Source organism: Oreochromis niloticus, linkage group LG17 (assembly GCF_001858045.2).
Source record: "Oreochromis niloticus isolate F11D_XX linkage group LG17, O_niloticus_UMD_NMBU, whole genome shotgun sequence".
Classification (NCBI taxonomy): Eukaryota; Metazoa; Chordata; class Actinopteri; order Cichliformes; family Cichlidae; genus Oreochromis; species Oreochromis niloticus.
In genome coordinates this window covers 24138379-24158627 of record NC_031981.2, presented here as the reverse complement: position 1 = coordinate 24158627, position 20249 = coordinate 24138379, and the positions used below count along the sequence as shown (strand labels likewise).

Below are 20249 nucleotides of genomic sequence, written 5' to 3'. Positions count from 1 at the left end.
GAGACAGTCTGATATCAGATTGCATCACTGGTAGTCACTGAAGCTGTGGACACTTTACAAACATAGAGCACAATTGGCACTTACATTTTTAGAATTGCAACTAAGCTCATGATCTGAGACTAAGATAAATATTATACTAATATAGGTCTAAAGTATTATTAGTAAAACTTAAATGCTCCATCTTCATAATGAGGTTTATGAAAAAAGGTTAAATGTTTTGCACAGGCCACAAGTTTTTCCAATGTTCACCAAAACTTGCAGATAACCTTCAGACCAAGACATTAAAAACATTTTCAGATGACTTTTTATTTGTCAGCCAATTTGAATTGGCAGAAAACAGAACTGAAGTCATACATCGGCCTCCATCAACTGATGAATGCCAAACTTGGTCGATGGGTTTAATTGTTTTTCAACAAATAATTAAGCCATGTAGATAACAATCCAAATACCTAACAAATACTAGAAGCAGAGTCAAGGGAGAAAACAAAGAAGAAAACATGAAGACTTTTAGTACACAAACAGAAACATGAATACAAGGTAACAAGAAAAGCTAATTACTCAAATACAGAAACACAGGAATACTAAGAAATATTTCTGATATAGGCCACATACGCTGATAAAAAAAACTTTGGGGTTCTGACCTCCTCAATATCCCAGGTGAGAGCACCCACCCTGCAGGTGGCAGGTAGAATGGGAGCTGGGGAAGGATTGTTCATTATCCGAGGAATACTGGCGGGAAAGTGCTTCTGGCTTGGTATTCTGAGAGCCTGGGTGGTAGGAGAGAGAGAGACATTAACTTGGATGAAAAACAGAGACCAGTGAGCTTGCTGGAAATGAAGTCCTTTAGCGTTTCGGAGATAAGTTAGATTTTTGTAATCTGTTCACATGAGAAACGGCTGTTTGTCTCCTTCCAGCCAGGGAAGCCATTATTCCAGGGATAATTTATAATTTCCAGAAGCTCTCTATCCCCCACGTCATAGTTTTACTTGGTGGGGGTGAGGTGACATAAATAAAGCTGGCGTTTACCTTGAGGTTCGCATCTGTGGGATAGCAGTGCCCCTACTGCTACGTCTGATGCGTCGACGTCCACAATGAACTGCTTATTAGTACCTGGGTGAATTAGAATGGGGCAGAGGCGAATAGCTGCTTTAATTTAGTGAAGACAGTGTGGGCCTCCCAGGGCCAGGTGAATGGTACCTTAGAGGAGGTGAGACGAGTGAAGGGAGCAGCAACTTGACTGTAGTTTCTGATGAAGTATCGGTAAAAGTTAGCGAACCCAAGGAAGCAGGAGAGTTCCCTTCATGGCTGAGGAACGGGCCATCCCTGCACTGCTTTGACCTTTGCTGGATCTGTCTTCACCTGTCCACCCCCTGTTAGAGGACATAATGATTGTCTCACATGATTTCCAGTTCAGCTGATGATCGGCTGTTTGTGGGCAATAGTTAAACAACTCACATGTCTTAAAGAAAAGGAAGTCCCATAGAGTTCTACTCTGTGTTTCTGTCTTGTGCTTCAGTTTACTGTGTTGTTAATGTACCACAGGACATAGTTTGATGTTTTTCAGATTTTCCATGAACTGCACAAATTCAAGTCCAATGGGGCAAAAACACCTGAGCTACTGACTCGTAAAATTTACTTTGATCTTTAAAAGAAGGACATGATAAATGAAATCTGCAAAATAGAAATATGAATCACAGGGCTGGAAACTATTTAAACTGTTTGTAACTGTAAATTTGTTTGCTTTGCCTTTTCTTTTTCCTTTGAGGGGCAGATCCAGATCAGAGTTTGTCAGGATTTGAACCTGAAGAGAAACAGTTAACAGAGACAGAGTGTCAATTCTCTGGATGACTGGACTCCAACAAACCCTAAAACACAGCAACAAAAGACCACAATCTGCCTCTCCAACCACCCTCCTCTTCACCCCATCGCAGAAAAAAAAAAATAGGATCCCATTATGTAACCCACCAACCATCCCACTCATTAACTGGTTCCCAGTTAAAAGAGTGAAGGGGATGGGAAGGATCACGTGGTGCAGGGGCTTGTTTACCAAAACAAGGGTTGAACGAGGGAGAAACAGACTGTGAAGAAAGAGAGTAAGAAAGAGAGTTAAAAAAGAAGAGGCGAAGCAGCTTTTCCCACCAACTCATTCACAACTCAAATGCTTTCAGTCGCTGTGCTGCTGACCACCGTCACCATGGAAACGATTGCTCAAGCAAAAGCAGCAAGGGGTGGGAGGGTGAAGGAATGGGAGTGGGGGCAGAAACAGTTTCACATCTGTCCATCTGTTTGTCCACTTCATGAAAACTACACGATTAAAACTCTAAAGACACCTGAACGTCCTTTCTGTGCACCACAGTGTAGCCATTGTGTGGTTGCAAAGGGGAAATGAAATTTAATTCAGTTCTGTTTGTTCTTCTGTAGTCTGTGTTTTGTTCTGTTTGCTATTTGTAGTCTCTCTTTTCTTGCCTCTCAACTGTGACAGACTTATTTTAGGATAAAGTTCATAGACTTTCTGAATGCTTTTTGTTTTGATTTGAATTTTTTGTAGGTTTGTTTGGCTTTAATCAGATATGAATGGTAATTATATGTATGCAGTTTTATGTGACCATTAAAGTTAATTTAAATAGTATTTCCTCAAAAGGCATTTCAAGATGCCTGCTGAGTGGCAAGCCCAAAAAGGATCTTGCTGTTACCATAATACCAAAAAATTTCCCGCGTGTGGGACTAATAAATCTTATTTTAGTTCATTCAGCTGAAGGACAGAAGCATTTTTCAGTAGCCAGTCATCTGTTGTGCACCCATCCCTCACACCTCACAGAAATCCTCCTGGAATACTGGTCAGATTTTAGTGAAATACAACTAATTTGTCTGGGATACAACTCTTTGTTACACTCCTTGACATCTCGGAGGGGTGGTGGGATTACTGTTTTATATTTTTAAAAAAAGTTTAGTAATAACTCTGTATTTCTGCCTGTATTAGTCCTCACTATATATCATCTTCCTAGACTGAGACATGGCTTCTTGGAAGAATTGGTCAACTTCTTTTTTCAAAATTAGAATAGAATAGCCCTTTATTGTCATTGTACATGTACAACGATAGATGTGCTATAAAACTTTTTTTTAAGCGACATGGGACATTAACGTCATAACTCGGACAGCTTGTGATCTAATGATAGATAATGTTTTGTGCTCTTTTACAAATCATACAGGTCAGCCGTTCCACACAGATCTCAGTTTGTAATAATGTAGCTCTCCACTGGAGAAATCCTGCACTCCACCCGAGTTGCACTCGTCCCGAACTACTTAGTTGCTTGGGAGGTAGAGAAGGAGGTACAGGAGGTCATCTACTAATTGGAAGGTCAATGGTTTGATCCCTGGCTGCTTCCAGTCTGCATGCAAAATGTTTGTGGGCAAGATACTAACCCCAAGTTGTTCTCTCTGATGTATTCATCAGAGTATGAATGTGAGTGTTAGATGGAAAGAACTTGCATAGAAAAAGTGTTTGTGTGAATGGGGTGCTTTGAGTGCGCAGTGAGATTAGAAAACTGCTTTGTTGGACTGTTTTTTCTCGGATCCCCTCCCCAATCGGACCTGGAGTGACATACCGCATGCTCTTGTAAAATTAATGACAGTGGCTAAAACGATGTGGGTTTTACAGATAATTGGCAACTTTTCTGCGGCAAAAACAACGGCATCCATCCCACTTTGGATGGAGAAGCTCTCATTTCTAGAAATCTGAAAAGAATTATACCCCCCCCACACACACACGAAGCATAGTTGCAGCCTCTCTCCAGCTCTGTCTCCTTGAAGGAGGGAGTCCATCGTCACACTGACACTTTCTACTTTTAGCCATTTCTGCTTCTCCTGACAGAAAAATGAAGTTCATTGAGCTGCTTGTAATTCAGAAGGCAGATATACACAGGTTTTACGCTTATTTCCGACAGAAAGACTGCTGCCATGATTGACACATGCAGACCCACTTGTAAACCAAGCTCTAGTAAAACTACTAATATGATCTCAAAGCTCACGCTTCAGAAGAAACAAGAAACTAAATCAAGTTATAAATATATGCGATCCATGTATCAGCGAATCGGCGGACTTGCCGTCAGCACGCTGAAGAATTAACCGTATCGCGGCTGTAGCTGTCGCAATTGTAAACAGTTCACGACAAGCCGTATTCCAAGTAGCGCAGCGAGTCCCCACGTGAATGTGGAAAAATTTCACGCCTGGGTGCTTCTTTTTGTGAAGTTTTAGCTCCGTTAAGTGCTGCGGCAGTAACACTGACCCTGTACGGAAGGCGGGACCGGCAGGATGCTGTATCTGATCGGTCTGGGGCTCGGAGACGCCACAGACATTACAGTGAAGGGTTTGCAGGCGGTGAAGAGCTGCTCCAGAGTTTACCTGGAGGCCTACACATCCATCCTCACCGTGGGCAAAGAGGCGCTGGTGAGTCCGGAGCATTACGACCCGGAGGATTTGGACCAGGGCTGAAATGAAAGCTCGTCCCAGGAGAGGAGCTGCTTGTTTTGGCTGTAGGACTGATTAGGAACTAGGAAGAAATGTGTTACTTTTTACATAAGAACTGGGTTTCAGTACGTGTTACTTGAAGACATCACATGATTTACAATGAGTAATTAAAGTAAATCTAAAAGACTAATCCAGTCTGTTTTCAACTACTTATTCGGTCCTGGGTCCTGAATTGAATAATTCAATGATTTTATTTCAACAAAAAAATAATTTATTTCTTCCTTCAGACAATCGGTCTAGTATTAGAGATCTCTAATGTCTCTCATAGTAATTTATCTTGGACTTCCTCACATTTTAATCAAATTAATACCACAAGCTCAATGTCCTCATTCTCACCTGTAAATGCTAAAAATCTGAAAGAAATTATTCATCAGTTAAATCTCGCATCTCTTTACTTGATCCCATCCACAATAAATTGTTCAAATCTGTATCTCACTGTTTTACAAATTATTTAGTACATATTATTAGCAGCTCTCTATAGACTAGCATTTTCATTGTTTCTATTAAATGTACCTTAATTACTCCAATTCTCAAGAACAGTAACTTAGATCCATTGGTAATTAATATTTATAGACAATTTTCTAATCTTTCAATCCTCAAAAATAATTTGGAAAACTGTTTTTTACAAACAAATGAATGAATATCTTTGATGCCACAGTCTTTATAAGTACCAATAAGGATTCAGAACTGGTCATATTAGAGAAACAGCTTTTACGAAAATCACCTGCATGTCTTTGGACTGTGGGAGGAAGCCGGAGTATCTGGAGAGAACCCACGCAAACACAGGGAGAACATGCAAACTCCACACAGAAAGACCCGGCCTGATGGTGGAATTGAAGTCAGGACCTTCTTGCTGTGAGGCAACAGTGCACCAGAATCCAGAATCTCTTCTCTTGAATTAAAATTCAAGCTATTATCTTTTAATTGATAAGTCAAATGTCAAATTGATATTGATAAGTCAAACACATGAAACCGGACCAGTTCACCTTTTGTACTTGGTGCTGAAGTGCGGGTTGAGGATGGAGACCTAAAGCATGAGGCTGATGAGGAAGAACTGCTGCTGCTCCTTCAGCCAGATGAGCTTCATCTTTACCCGCCCCTCAGAGCTGCGGTACACCATCAGAAAGTCGTTGCCGCTGTAGTTGAACGACTCAGATTTTACCATGAAGACGGTGATGGGGGCGCTGACGCACCAGAAGGGTTTCTGGAACTCATCCAGCAGGGTCAACGTCATGATGCAGCAGTTCTCCACCAGGTCCTCCAGCTCCTCGCTCTTCCAGGGCAGCCAGATGCTTCCAGACAGCGGTTGATGCTGGGACACATTGGTCCTGCTGATGACCTTCACACAGGAGAGCTGCCAAAAGTGTCACGACAAGATCTGGGAGCTGGTGTTGTGCAGGACAAAGTGCAGAGTGTAGCCGTGGAGACCAAATTCAGGGTCTGAGTTGTCCACGGGGGCTTCTCCACCAGCCTGTGGAAGTCCAGGCTGATCATGATGAAGGCCACGTTACTCTGACCCCTCCAGATGCCGATGCCTGATCTGTCTGTCTTTGCCGATGAACTTATACGGATGAGTCTGCATATCCGGGTTTAAAATCCTAGACCGCCAGGCCAGCTTCTTGGCTGTCTCCTTCCTGACTATAGCTGGATGCTGCTGATATGATGGTAGGATGGGAAGCGCCCAACGCTCCAGCAGACGATCGCGGAGGACTCTTAAGAAGTACGCTTGGCTCTGCTCCAACACGACCTTCTGACCCCCATGAGTGTGCAGCATCAGCTCCCAGCTCACATTCAGGTTCCTTAGCACCCACTCAGTCTGCCAGGGCAGCACGGTGTATGGGCTGATGTCTCTCTATGCAGATGACATCCAACTTTATCAGTCCTTAAAGCCAGATAACACACACCAGTTAGTTAAGCTGCAGGAATGTCTTTAAGACATAAAGACCTGGATGACCTCTAATTTCCTGTTCTGAATTCAGATAAAGTTATTGTACTCGGCCCTAAAATCTTAGAAATATGTAACCATATGCTTACTCTGGATGGCATTACCTTAGCCTCTAGTAACACTGTGAGGAATCTTGGAGTTGTAGAGCAGAGAACAGCCAAAGGTGCAATCAGAAGGTTGGTGAATCGATCCCCAGCTGCTCCAGTCCACATGTCAAAGTATTCTTGGGCATGATACTAAAGACTGAGTTGCCCTCCAATTACCACCAGAGTGTGAGTGGGTGCATATGACTATAAGAAAGTATTTAGGTATAGATTAAAGTTCAGTATGAATGTGTGCCTGTGATTGGGTAAATGAGACTTGTAGTTGAAAGTGATTTGAACGCTCCAATTAGTACTGTATAATTACCAGTCCATCCATCTTTTGCTTATTCAATGCAGGGTCTCAGCAGAGTGAGAGCTAAATAGAAAATAACAGCTACTTCAATAGTACCTGTCTGCTCTGAGTATTCGTGTTAAAATATCCTAACAGTATGTTTCTTTGCTTCAGGAGGAGTACTATGGGAAGCAGCTGATCCTAGCAGACCGAGATCTAGTTGAACAAGGAGCAGATCAAATCCTGGAGGATGCAGATGTCACTGATGTGGCATTTCTGGTGGTGGGCGACCCATTTGGGTGAGTCACAATGTTTCTGGACTGTATAAGCAGCAGCAGCTCAAATTGATCCCACAGATCCAAAGTATGCTATGTCAGCACATGGAGTGTAGTGGAGAGCAGCAGAGGCAGATAAAACCACAGAGTTTGTGTCAGAGCAGAGTTTTTACATTTCAGCAGATTTCTGCCCAAAGCCACATTATTCCTCTCAGACATAATAACAGAGTGCTGAGCAGCTCGCCTGCTGACTGGAATATACAAGCTCTATAGTCTTGTCCGTGGGAATTTCAGACTCAGTTTTTCATCAAAAAAACACTGGTTCGTTTTTGACCCACTGAAAACTATGAAGCTTTTTTTTAATCCCACTGAGGTTTGACCTGTCCGTGACCTCAGCATCTTTACATTACTCTGTCATTCAATCTGCCCAACACAAAAGTGGGGAAAACTTGTTATCTTCATTGGTTAGTTTACTGTAATAATAATGAGGCAACTCATTGTCAGCTAGTTTGCTGTTACATAGGCACCAGGTATATAGCAGCTGAATTGATTTTGTGTATTTTATAAGAAAAGGCTGCCCTTGTTTTATGTGTCCTTCTGCAGAGCCACCACACACAGTGACCTAGTGCTGAGAGCAGTGAATGCTGGGATACCATACAAAGTCATTCACAATGCCTCCATCATGAATGCAGTGGGCTGCTGTGGTTTGCAGGTAATTTTTTCCTGAACTGAGTCTGTGAAGCAGAACTTCCATACACAGACTCAAACACATCCCCTTTTCTTTTTCTGCAATTTGTTTTTTTTACTTCTTTATATTTTTCCACCTAGTGGCAAGCAACAACAATAATGTAATAATTCCACAGGGGACTAAAGTTCAGAGATGAAACTGGTTTGAAAATGCAGGAAGAAAAGCTGCTGTTTATATGTGTAGCCTGATGGTTTCTACTCTGTTCGCTGCCTAGGAGTCAGTGCTGATAACAGAAGGAATAGAGTCACTGTGACCAGAAGTGACCATATTTGGATGCAGGACTGGCAGACTGGGGTAGTGGTCCCCATCTTTAAGAAGGGGGACCAGAGGGTGTGTTGCAACTACAGAGAGATCACACTCACTCTATTCTTTCAAACATATATTCGATTCAGTAGACTTTATTCCATTTGACAAATTAGTTTTACACTGTGGAAATAACTGGAATAGATTTTTAGAATATTAACTAATTAAATTTATAGTAAAAATGAAATTCAAGCCTAATCAAGTCTAATTACAAGCACCATCAAGTGTGGTGGAATTCCTTCATCTCAAAACCCCCAAATTTACTGTCTCAATATACAGGATACTGTTCAAAATAGATTAATCAATATCCCTTCTTATGTGAAATGGGAGGCAGATCTATGAGTTAATTTTGACTGGTCTCAGTTATGTTTTAAAACCCCAATTAATACAATTGAGAATCCTGCATAGAGTGCACTATACAGGCCAACTGATGTTCAGGATGGGTTTTGTGTCATCTAACACAGCGGTACCCAACCCTCTGGCCACGGACCGGTACCGGTCAGTGAGTCGTTTGGTACTGGGCGGCGAGAGTTGAGGCTCGGGTGTGAAATTTATGGTTTTCAGGGTTTTTATCAGTTTTTATCAGGGGTTTTTTTGTATCGTTTTTATCATTAACTTGGTTTCCCTGGGTGTTTTCCCGTGTGTTATGAATAAATCTTTTTTTTGGTACCGGTACTGGTTTTACTTCCGTGAAAATATTGTCAGACATAAACCGGTCTGTGGCACAAAAAAGATTGGGGACCGCTGATCTAACACCTGCTCACACTGTCAAGGCAATACACCTGGTGTTGGTTACCGGCCTGGTAGCTGCGCTGCTCCTGGGTGAGTCCGGGGTGGGCTTGGTGACTGGGTGTACCACCTCCATGCTCTGGTTCTGGCTGGGCCCCAGGGGCTTGGGTCCTAGCTGGTGTTTTGACGGAGTTTGGGGTTGCTGCATGCACTGGGGCCTTACGTTCTCATGACACATACATCGAGTGCCTTGGGGGTGGGAATATTGAACAGCATCCAGACGAGGGGGGTGGCGTTAGGGTGTCTATTCATTCAGCTTCACTTCTCCTGCTGGTGGCTTCTCAATTTTAAATTGCATGTAGGCATTGAGAGTTCTGGAAGGGGCCATGCTGATGCTAGATGTTGTCTGGCAGAGGGTCATCTATGCCATTTAAAAAAAGAAAAAAAGTTTTAAATGCACTTTAAAACAGCATGCATCAACACCACATTTCTCTGTTTGTCACCTGGGACTGGTGGCTAGGAGGAGGTGCTGGCTGCCTGGTCGGGGTCTGGGCTGATGGCCTGCTCTGCTGCTGAGGGGACCAGGGCGGGTCTGCTTGTCTCCACCCTAGAGTGACAGAGACCATCTTCTGTGTCCGGGGACTGACTGCCCTTCCTGGGGTATTGGTGCCTGGACCTGGGAGTATGAGTGTGTTGGGTGGGTGTATATCTTTGTGTGCCTGTTTGTCTATGTCTATGTGTCAGGTCAGATCTCCTCTTCTCTCTTGGTACATCTCAGCCCCCCAAGTGTGGGGGCCTATATCCCCCCACCACACTCCCTGCCAGTGGCTGGTGCCCCCACTGGCTGGTACATTGGTGGTTCTTGGTGTCCAAGGCTGGGAGCTCGGGTTTGTACTGGCTCGCTCCTGGCGCCTGCTTGCAGGGCTTGGGCCCCTGGCTCTGTCTGGCCCCCGCTGGGGGGTGGGATGTCCTTGGGTCTCGAGTTTCTGGGCCCAGAGCTCGGTCTGCTCTGGCGCAGCCGGCTGCTTGCGGAGCCTGTGGGCTCATCGTGGCAAGCCCATGATGCTTCCCCTGGAGGAGTTGTTCATGATTGACAAGCAAGGCATGGATTTGACTGTAAAGTCAAGAATTTGTCATCCTTTCTAAGCCTACTAAGGACCATAATTTTCAAAAGGGATTAAGCAAAATTGTGTCACCAGAAAAGTGTTTACTGAGGTGACAGATCAAGAGAGCTGGTTTTTAAACAACTGGAGGAGTCGAACACTGGCTTGATGTTTCAGACTCAGAAACCACTTCCATTTTTTATGCACAATCTGTGTTTGTATTTATGTGTCATGAGTGCAGCTGCAGCTCATGATGAACCTTTTTAAACTCTGGTTGTCACAGTAAACACCTCTCGATAATGCCACCTCATCAATAACTGAACTGTCAGAGCAGCCAATCATAGAGCAGAACCCAGCTGCAGCTCCTCCTCATGCAAACACGCAAAGATTAGCATTAATGTAAAGACAGCATTTCCAGTGGGAGTAGTTAATATGGTAATGAGAAAGGACACATGCAAATGAGCTCTATTCCTTCCTCTAGGTGCTATGCACTCACACTCACAACTGGAGTCCTTCAGTGCTTTTCTCTATAAAACAAACAGTATATTAATTTTTTTGATGGAGTTTGATGGTGTTTTAATTATAGATAAAACTAACAATTATCAGAAAAAAACATTTATCCAAGAACAGCTTGTCAGAATTTCACTGTTCAGCACCTTTCAGACATGAGCTCCTTTTTGTTAATTTGCATTCAGTCACATTAGCACATGCACATTAGGACTCGGTGTCTCTTTTCTGGATCTTGAGTTGCCAGTGGCAGATGGTGCCCCCTGCTGATTGGTTCTGCTGGAGTTCTCTTCTCGATTTAAAAAAAAAATAAAAAAAATAAAGAGTTCTTCTTTCCCACCACTACCAAGTGCTGTTCATAGGACGTCATTTGATTGTTGGGTATTCTATGTATCTAAAAGTGATTAACAACGCCCTCTGTTACTGAGCATTGGCTAGCATCTTGATGTGTGTTCAGTCAGGTCCAGGCACATTTATAGAAAGGTTAAAAAAAATTAGAAATGTTGCCTCTGTAACCCACCACAGAGGATTGTAAACCAAGCGGTCAACATGTGACTAATAGTTCTCCAGCCTTTCTAAAGGTCATTCAGAGTGTTTCTTTGGGCATTCTTCTTCTTCTTCTTCTTTATTATCATTATTATTATTAATAATATTAATTTTCAGTCCAGTTCTTGTACCTAAACCATTTTCAAATGGTTTTTTTTGTTGTTGCGCCACCCAATCATTCAAAAATGTAAAGCACTTAAGAGCCAGTGTTATGTCTACACATAAGAGACAGCTTGGCAAAGAACCACTTTTTAATTGCATCTTTAGGAACTACAAACAGGAATCTACAAAGGAAAAAAAGATTTGACAGAAACAAAATAGCACTGCCGTATAGATGTGATATGTAGTATTCTTGGGAAGGACCTCCATCTTGATGAGGCTGATTATGCTAAGAAATTATACAGGGAGGCTTATTTTCCAAGTCTTGGGGATCATGAAGATGTTTTTGGCAAACATGAGGCTGTGTGTCCTTTTTTGGTCAGCAGTGGTTTTCTTCTTGGAACTCTCCCATGAATGCCATTCTTGCCCAGTCTCATTCCTATTGTTGAATCATGAACTCTAACCTTAACTGAGAGGAGTGAGGCCTGCAGTTCTTTAGATGTTGTTCTGGGTTTTTTGTGAAGGTTTACCACTTTTCTCCATTTGTGGATAGTCTCACTTTTGTTCTCTGGAGTCCGAAAGCCTTATGAATGGCTTTATAATCCTTTCCATACTGATAGATGTCAATGATTTTATTTATCCTCTATTCTTAAGTTCCCTTTTGTATGATGTTTTCCCTTTTGAGACCATCAAGCCTATGTCACTTTGTTAAATGATTTCTAGATTCAACAAGTCTGGCAGTATTTCAGAATGGGTGAAGTTGAGCTCAGCTTTCCGAAAAATGTAGTTGATTGCAGTTAATTCATGATTTAACAAAGGGGTCATATAAATGGGAAGTATAACACATTAAACTTAATTTGGAGTTCCACACTTAAGAGCCAGTGTTATGTCTACACATAAGAGACAACTTAGCAAAGAACCACTTTTTAATTGCATCTTTAGTAACTTTGTTACTAGCAGCGTGTCGCAAAAGTGCTAGAACCAATTCTGTTTACATTATACATGTTAGGCAGTATTAGAAGAAGGCAGCACAACATGCATTTCCACTGCTATGCAGTCACTACTTAGCTTTATCTATCCATAAAACCAGATGTCACACAGTAATTAGTTAAACTGCAACAATATAAAGACCTGGATGGCTTCCAATTTCCTGCTTCTAAAACCAGACAAATATGAGGTTATTGTACTCGGCCCTAAAAATCTAAAAACGTGATGTCTAACCAGACACTTGCTCTGGATGGCATTACTTTGGCCTCCAGTAACACTGTGAGGACTCCTGGAGTCATTTTTGACCAGGAAATGTACTTCAGTGTGCATATTAAACAAATATGTAGGATTGCTTTTTTATCTCTAAAATTAAAACCATCCTGTCTTTGAGTGATACTGAAAAGCTATTTCATACATTTATTGCTTCTAGGCTGGTCTATTTGAATCCATTATTATCAGGATGTCCTAAAAACTTCCTGAAAAGTCTTCAGTTGATCCAAAGTGCTGCAGCAAGAGTCCTGACAGGGACAAGAAAGAGAGAGCATATTTCTCCTTTATAGGCTTCTCTTCGTTGATTCTGTGTTAAACCCAAATCAAATTTATAATCCTTCTCCTCATATACTATCACCCCAGTAGAACACTTCACTCTTGGAGTGCAAGAGGTTTCTAGGTAGAAAAACATGAAAGGGAGGCAGAGCCTCTAGCTTTCAGACCCCTCTTCTGTGGAACCAGCTCCTAGTTTGGATTTGCTCCCAACCTGTCATGGCAGATGGGTCCTCTCCATGAACCTGGAGCTGTTCGAGTTTATCCCAGCTACCATAGGGCGAGAGGCAGGGTACACCCTAGACAGGATGCCAGTCTGACACAGGGCTGTAAATAACGGAATTAAATTTTATTTATTTATCATCAACAATATTGAAGCAGTGCGGGATTATCTTGACAGAGAATTGAACAAAAAGTCGGCCAACATCCAAAGAACTATGGTGAACTATTCCCGAGGACTGCTTAACAAAATTAGAAGAAATCCTGTCTAAGAGTTCAGTCATTGTTGAAGAATAAAGGTGGTCATACCTAGGGATGGGTACCAGTAATGGCACGGGTTCTGACATAAACGGTAGTAACCAGACCGAAAAGCAGCGCACATTTCGGTGCTTTATTTCGGTGCTTTTTTTTCCTGAGATGTCATACACTTTGGATTCTAGCCAATCGTTTTACCTTTGCAAGCGTAGTAGGCGGGCCCAGGTACATACGTTCTTTTAGAGCAGAGCTACAGATTAAAAACGCCCAAGGCGAAGCGGTCAAAAGTCTGGCTGTACTTCACAGCAAAAGATGCAAACTCAGCAGCCTGCAACAAGTGCTTTAAGGTGATACTGTGCAAAGGAGGTAACACCTCGAATCTGATGAAACACCTGGCGACGTATAGCATTTTGTTAAAAGCCGAGAAATGCACCGTGTTTGATAGCTTGCTGCGAGACGTCACACCGAGCACATCTACTGTGGGTGTGGTGCCTGTTATCGGACCCGGAGTTAGCAACATCCCCCAAAAACCCGAAGAGGAGAGTCCTGGCCCCTAGCCCTGCCAGTGTAGCAGAAATGATGAGGATGATGATGGCAGCAGCAGCCGTTCTCCTCTGCGTGAGTAGCTTCATGTTGTTCGTGTGTAATTAACGTTGAGTACGCTAACCACATTATTACATTAATGCATGTAAGGTGAACTAGCAAACACCGTCGTAGTTACATGCGGCTGTCTTCTTGTTTGATGGCAGATACTCCCTTCACCCTGGCCAAAAAGGCTAAAATGACCAAAGAAAAGTGGAAAACAGCTAAACATGAGAGGTTTTTGGACAAAGTTTGTGTTTTTTCCATTGATTAAGCACTGCTTCCAACCAAGAGTGATACCATATATGCCCTATAGCTGCAAAAAAGGCTAACATTGTTATCTTTTTACAAAAAAACAGCTGAACATGAGAGGTTTTTGGACCAATTTTGTGTTCTCCATTCTTTAAGCACCGGTTCGAGCACCGTTTAAGCACCGGCACCGTTTCAAAAGTACCGGTTTGGTACTGGTATCGGATAAAACCTAAACAATACCCATCCCTAGTCATACCAAATATTGACTTTCAAGCTTGGAGACTTGAAACAAAACATTAGCGTATATACTATATTTCTATTTATGTTTGCACATTTGAAGAAACAACTGCACTTGTTTCCCAGTGTCCTAGCACAGTATAAGTGTGTTGAGGCAACTCTTGTTGTAATTTGGTGCTATATAAATAAAATTTAATTTAATTATAAAGAAATGGCCCAAGACTTCTGCACATGACTGCATAGTCCCCCATTTTTCAGTCTCTAAAGTATTTGGACAAACTAACACAATTTTAAATATGATTGTTTTTAATACTTTGATGAAACTCTCTCCCTGCAGTCTAAAACACATAGATATCAGCAAATACTGTGTTTCAACCCTTGAGATTTTGTGCTTGTCGTTTATTGAAACTGCCTTCACGTTTTGCTTTGTTTGTGGGTCACTCTGACTTCAGTTTTGAAAAGCATGCACTGTGAGCTGAGATAATGTGACTGGAATGGAAATTGAAGAACATCCCATTTCTTTGGCTTTAGAAACTCTTGTTACTTTTGCAGTTTACTTTGGTTCATTGTCCATTTGCTGTGTGAAGTTCTGCACAATCAGTTTGTAGTTTTTAGTTGTATCCAAGCCAAGTGTACAGAAAGTCCTGTACATCATACCACTTCTAAAACAGTTAACTGGTTCCACTGGTAGCTGTACATGCCCATTAAATAACACTGCCTCCTCCATGCTTTTCTGTTCCCATCCTTCTGGTGTAAGTTCATCTTGGTTTCATCTGTTCAGATCATTTTTTTCTAAACTTCACTGGCTCGTTTCGATGTTTTCTGTAAAGTCTAATCTGTTTCTCTGTATTTCCATTCACGAAGACATTGATATAGCTACCTCCTGGAGTATGTTTATGTTTTTTAACCAGTGAAATACAAAATGTCAATCAACCATTTTACAGTCACATATTTGAATATACACTCGCTTGCATTATCACATTGTGCGGCCTCGCTTCCTTTTGAGGGACAAGAAACTGTGATTCTCCTGGAAATAGCTGTTGGAAAAAAAAGCCCTTTGATGTGATGGAAACGTGTTTGTCTGTGTGTGTTTGTGTGTTTCAGCTGTATAATTTTGGAGAAACTGTGTCGGTAGTGTTTTGGACAGAGACGTGGAGACCAGAGAGCTTCTACGACAAAATTTGTAAAAACAGAACAGCTGGACTGCACACACTCTGTTTGCTGGGTGAGGCTTGCACACAAAGACAGACAAATCTCCTAAAATAAAATCCACAATATCCAAGATGAAATTATAATGTAAAACAAAAAAATTGAATTTCTAGCAAAGGATTATAGAATAAAATTAGATATATTTGATACCACTGAAATTTCCCAAAATTTTCATTTTAAGTGGCCAAAAAGCACAAAATGAAACATAATTTTCTAAACTGAATTGAAATCATTTCAAGTAAAAAAATATATTATAATCCTCTAATACATATAGTTTCATATATCCAAGAAAAGTAGTACAATTTAGCAAATAATGAAATGCTGAAATAAGGCATTTTAACATCAAAAATTTATTAAAAATGTAAAACATTATTGAAAATATGCAAACAAAAAGTCAGACTCAAAACACAGTCATTGTGAATTAATCTGAAATAATGCTGATGGCCATCTGAGGCTCTTTTTTTTCCTTGTTTTTTTTTCCTGTAATGAATATTTAAAACACACCCACTCACCAGCAGGTCATCCACCTCCCACTGGACTCTTAATTTATGGGCGTTTGGGGCATTTGGGGTCCCTGGGATGATTGATGCTGGTGTCCTCACCGCTCATCTATTACTTCTCCACACACACATTCACAAAAGAGCACGGCCATGTTTTTTGACTTCACAAACACGGCAGGACACCCAGCTGGGCCATTTATTTTTTTTCAAGAATTCACTGACTTTGGACATTTAGAACATAATAGGGAATTATTCATTCCCTATTCAACTAAAATAACATCAGTGATTAAAAAAGCTGCACCATAATTAAAAAAGATTTGTAAAAGACTGATGGTGTATTGTTTTCACCCTGCCGACCAGGAGGGCAAGTTTCATGGAAACCCAAGTTTGTCAATGTGATCAATCAAGAACAGGGCGACATAGGAGCTTAAAATCGATACCATAGGTCAGGGGTCCCCAATCCCAGTCTGCGAGGGCCGGTGTCCCTGCAGGTTTTAGATCTCACTCTGGGTCAACACACCTGAATCACATGATTAGTTCATTACCAGGCCTCTGGAGAACTTCAAGACATGTTGAGAAGGTGATTTATCCATTTAAATCAGCTGTGATGGATCAAGGACACATCTAAAACCTGCAGGGACACCGGCCCTCGTGGACTGGGATTGGGGACCCCTGCCATAGGTGTGTTTGCTAAAAGTCTCAGATGAGTCCAAATAATCAGTGACCTTGACCTCAAGGTCAGAGGTCAAATTTTCTTAAAAGTGTGTGAATGAGATAACTTGGGAACAAGGTGACATATTTTTGAAATTTGTACTATGGATGTGTGAGGGATATCACTGGCAGTTGACAGTATTTTTTATAATGTTATGTAAGTTTTTTTTTGTAATGTTATGTGGTTTGTTGTCTAAACCTCAAGACCTTCAGTTTCCAATATGACAAGAAATTGTTTACCAAATTGGTAACTGGGTAGCTGTGGCTCAGGAGGTAGAGCAGGTTGTCTATTACTATCCATGGATGCACTCATTAGAGTGAGAATGTTAGACAGAAAGCACTTCGGCACAGAAAAAGTGCTTGTATGAATCGGTGAATGAGGGTTGTACTCAAAGTGCTTTGAGTGCTCAACCAGAGTAGAAAAATGCTCTATAAAAACCAGTCCATTTACCAGAATACTTACTTACATTCTTATCCATCCATTCTCTTCTGCTTAATTAATGTCCTGTGCTTGATTCTAGTAAAAATAAAAGCATGGTTTGGAAATGTTTTGTAAATTCTGTACTGTACTTGCATAGTGCTTTTCTAGTCTGACCACTCAAAGCATTGTTTTTACCACAAGCCTCGTTTACCCAACACACACAAACACTTTTTTGTCCAAGTGCTTTCTATCTAACATTAACACACTCACACTAATGTGTGCATCCGTGGCAACTTGGGGTTGAGGATTTTTTCGGAGGATAATTTGACGAGCTAGGGATTGAACTACCAACTTCCCAACCCACTCTGTTCCCTGAGCCGCATCCATTTTTAACGGGTAAGAATTTTTATTTTTTTAAAACCTGACACATTTCTGTGAGATATTTTACATTGGATATTAATTTAAAGGGATATTAGAAAAATACAAACAGATTTTTTTTGATAGTCTTCAAAGCAAATGGTTTCTTAATGACTGTTGGTGTGTAAGTGCACGTTTAGTTCAGAGCTTAAAAGTAAAAACAGTGCGAGATGTGTTTAATACAGTTTTCTTCTTCTTTTGTTTTTATTGTTAGATATTAAAGTCAAAGAGCAGAGCATCGAGAACATGATGAGGTAAGAATCAGATCCAGATCACATCCAGAACCACCTCTGGAGTGTTAGAGATCTCACTGTGAGGTCTGTTATTTTCTGACTTAACCCCTCAGTCAGTGTTTGTCAGAACCAGAAACCCAGACCATGTCCACATGAAGTTTTTGTGTGGCTTATCTGCGTAGCAATTTAATAAAGAAAATTATAGATAACGTCTTATTTCATAGTGTAATCTTCACGTGCTCTATCAAAGCACATTCTCTGTTGATTCACCCACTAATTACATTCACAGTATTCACTCACTGTGTCTTTAGGGACTCGCTAGCAGCACGGCCTCTTCACCGTCCCTCCTGCACTTTCCTGTTCAGTATGTTAGATGTTTAGTTACTCTTCAGCCTCCTTTACTAATAACGATACTTGTAATGATTATAGCCTGTTTGCAGCTCCAGGGACCAGGATCACTGAATGGGAGACCCGGCTTTGCACACACGGAAAAACCCTACGGCTAACACAGAGACAAACAACCATTTGCACTCACATTCACAACTACTTGCCATTTACATTCACCAATTAACTTAACCCCACTTGGATTCAGGGGACAGACACTATCTCTACTTTTAAGATTAGGCTTCAAACTTTCCTTTTTGATAAAGCACATAGTTAGGGCTGGATCAGGTGACCCTGAATCCTCCCTTAGTTATGCTGCAACAGGCGTAGGCTGCTGGGGGATTCCCATGATGCACTGAGTATTTCTTCTTCAGTCACCTTTCTCAGTCAGCATGTGTTAATAGACCTCTCTGCATTGAATCATTACTTGTTATTAATCTCTGGCGCTCTTCCACTGCATGTCTTTTGTTCCCTCTTCCTCCCCTGAGCTCGGTTCTACTGGAGGTTTCTTCCTGTTAAAAGGGAGTTTTTCCTTCCCACTGTCGCCAAAGTGCTTGCTCATGGGGGTCATATGATTGTTGGGTTTTTCTTATTATTGTAGCGTCTATCTTAATATATTAAGCATCTTGAAGCAACTGCGGTTGTGATTTGGCGCCATATAAATAAAATTGAATTGAATGATTAATTCTTTGGGAACTGATCAATATGGCTTAAATCTGTGACTCTCCACCAATTGGCCTTAGAACTGAAAAAGCTTCTCAGATTAGAGGTGAAGCATCTTCGAGAAATTTAAAGAAGTCCAGTGGCTTTTCAACCTGTGCCCATGAACACCTGAATTCAATGATTTTAGAGATGTGACTGAATACTTCTGGTAATATAGCGTAGTTTCAAAGTTTTCTTGCACAGATGTGAAGGTTTGAAATAAAGGAGCCTGACATCTCGTTAAAGTGACTCTTTGGTTACTGATTTCAGAGGGAAGAAGATCTACGAGCCTCCTCGCTTCATGACAGTCAACCAGGCTGCAGATCAGCTAATACAGGTCATCCACAGGAGGAGGGAGGAGGGCGAGGAGTTGGGTGAGTCATACCTGACATGCGAGTACTTCCTTTCAACCCCATATTTGTTCAGATTGAAGTTCTGGTACAGTCAAGTCATCAGTTAGAAGGAAAAAGATCAAGTTTACAAAAAATATTGCAGTACTGTGTTTTAACTTTAGGATATTTTGAACCACGACTTTGCTTTAAGCACATTTTTAAAATTGTGGATGAAGGGCTCAACTGTCTGCAGTCTGAGAACCCTCATCCTTTCATTATTTAATATTTTAGCCTCTTAGGTGATACTGCAACACTAGACTCGGACCTAAAACACTTGTTACTGTGTTGCTTAGCTATGACACTGCTAAGCACTGTTAATCACATATTATTGTTACTGATAGCATGCTGCTGGTTCTACTCCTAACAGTCTTGAAAATCATGTGTCTGATTGGACCACCCCATCTTTCCTTAAAGAGCCAGTCAGCTGTGTTCGCTCTCAAACTCATGAGTCTTTGCCCCCCTTTTCCAGGCATGACGGAGGACACTGTGTGCGTTGGTGTGGCCCGACTCGGCTCTGATGACCAAAAGATCCGTGTAGGAACATTAAATCAACTGGTGTCATGTGACCTCGGTGCTCCACTCCATTCGCTGGTCATCACCGGTCGACTCCACCCGTTGGAGGTGGACATGCTGCGAGTAAATGCAGAACCAAACGCACTGGAAAACCTGCGCATGATTGACAGCTCAACCTACAGCTCTTGACACACTTGTGTTCACCTGCTTGTCTACAGCTACCATTAGTGACACACTATATAATCCCAGGCCCCAAATGGTAAATTAAACTGCACCCTGAGGCAGAACTTGACCCTTCCCAATGAACTGTTATTTTTATTTTTTGTTTGGTGATGTTTTAGACTGAATTGGAAATTTTTGGAAAGTTGAAGACATGTCATCACCGTGAACTTTTACTCAGTAGTACAGCTGCTGTCCACTTGTGAACTTCCCATGCTCATTTCTTTTTCAATATTCCAAGTTTCATAGATTTAACTTTTCTTAATTGCCCTTCATAAAAACAGCTATACAAGGCTGAGTCATTAGTCAGGATTTA

The 20249-nt window shown here is 41.5% G+C and overlaps 1 protein-coding gene and 1 long non-coding RNA gene across 3 annotated transcripts; one reads left to right on the top strand and one right to left on the bottom strand.

Annotated features, from left to right (window-relative positions):
* Nucleotides 1-492: 492 nt before the first annotated feature.
* LOC102076134 (uncharacterized) lies at nucleotides 493-1365 on the bottom strand. 2 transcript variants are annotated; one of them, XR_269962.3, is made up of 3 exons: nucleotides 1198-1365; nucleotides 1027-1110; nucleotides 493-767 (listed from the first exon to the last, which is right to left on the bottom strand). It is a non-coding gene; the product is annotated as an uncharacterized LOC102076134 (long non-coding RNA). The 2 variants fall into 2 exon arrangements; XR_003214532.1 differs by having other exon boundaries at nucleotides 1027-1365.
* A 2779-nt stretch (nucleotides 1366-4144) lies between these two features.
* dph5 (diphthamide biosynthesis 5) lies at nucleotides 4145-20245 on the top strand. The gene is made up of 7 exons (XM_003448774.5): nucleotides 4145-4446; nucleotides 7022-7146; nucleotides 7726-7834; nucleotides 15337-15457; nucleotides 17705-17744; nucleotides 19080-19183; nucleotides 19671-20245. Exons 1-7 carry the CDS (start codon nucleotides 4312-4314, stop codon nucleotides 19901-19903), a joined length of 867 nt encoding a protein of 288 aa, XP_003448822.1. The 5' UTR covers nucleotides 4145-4311; the 3' UTR covers nucleotides 19904-20245.
* Nucleotides 20246-20249: the final 4 nt, after the last annotated feature.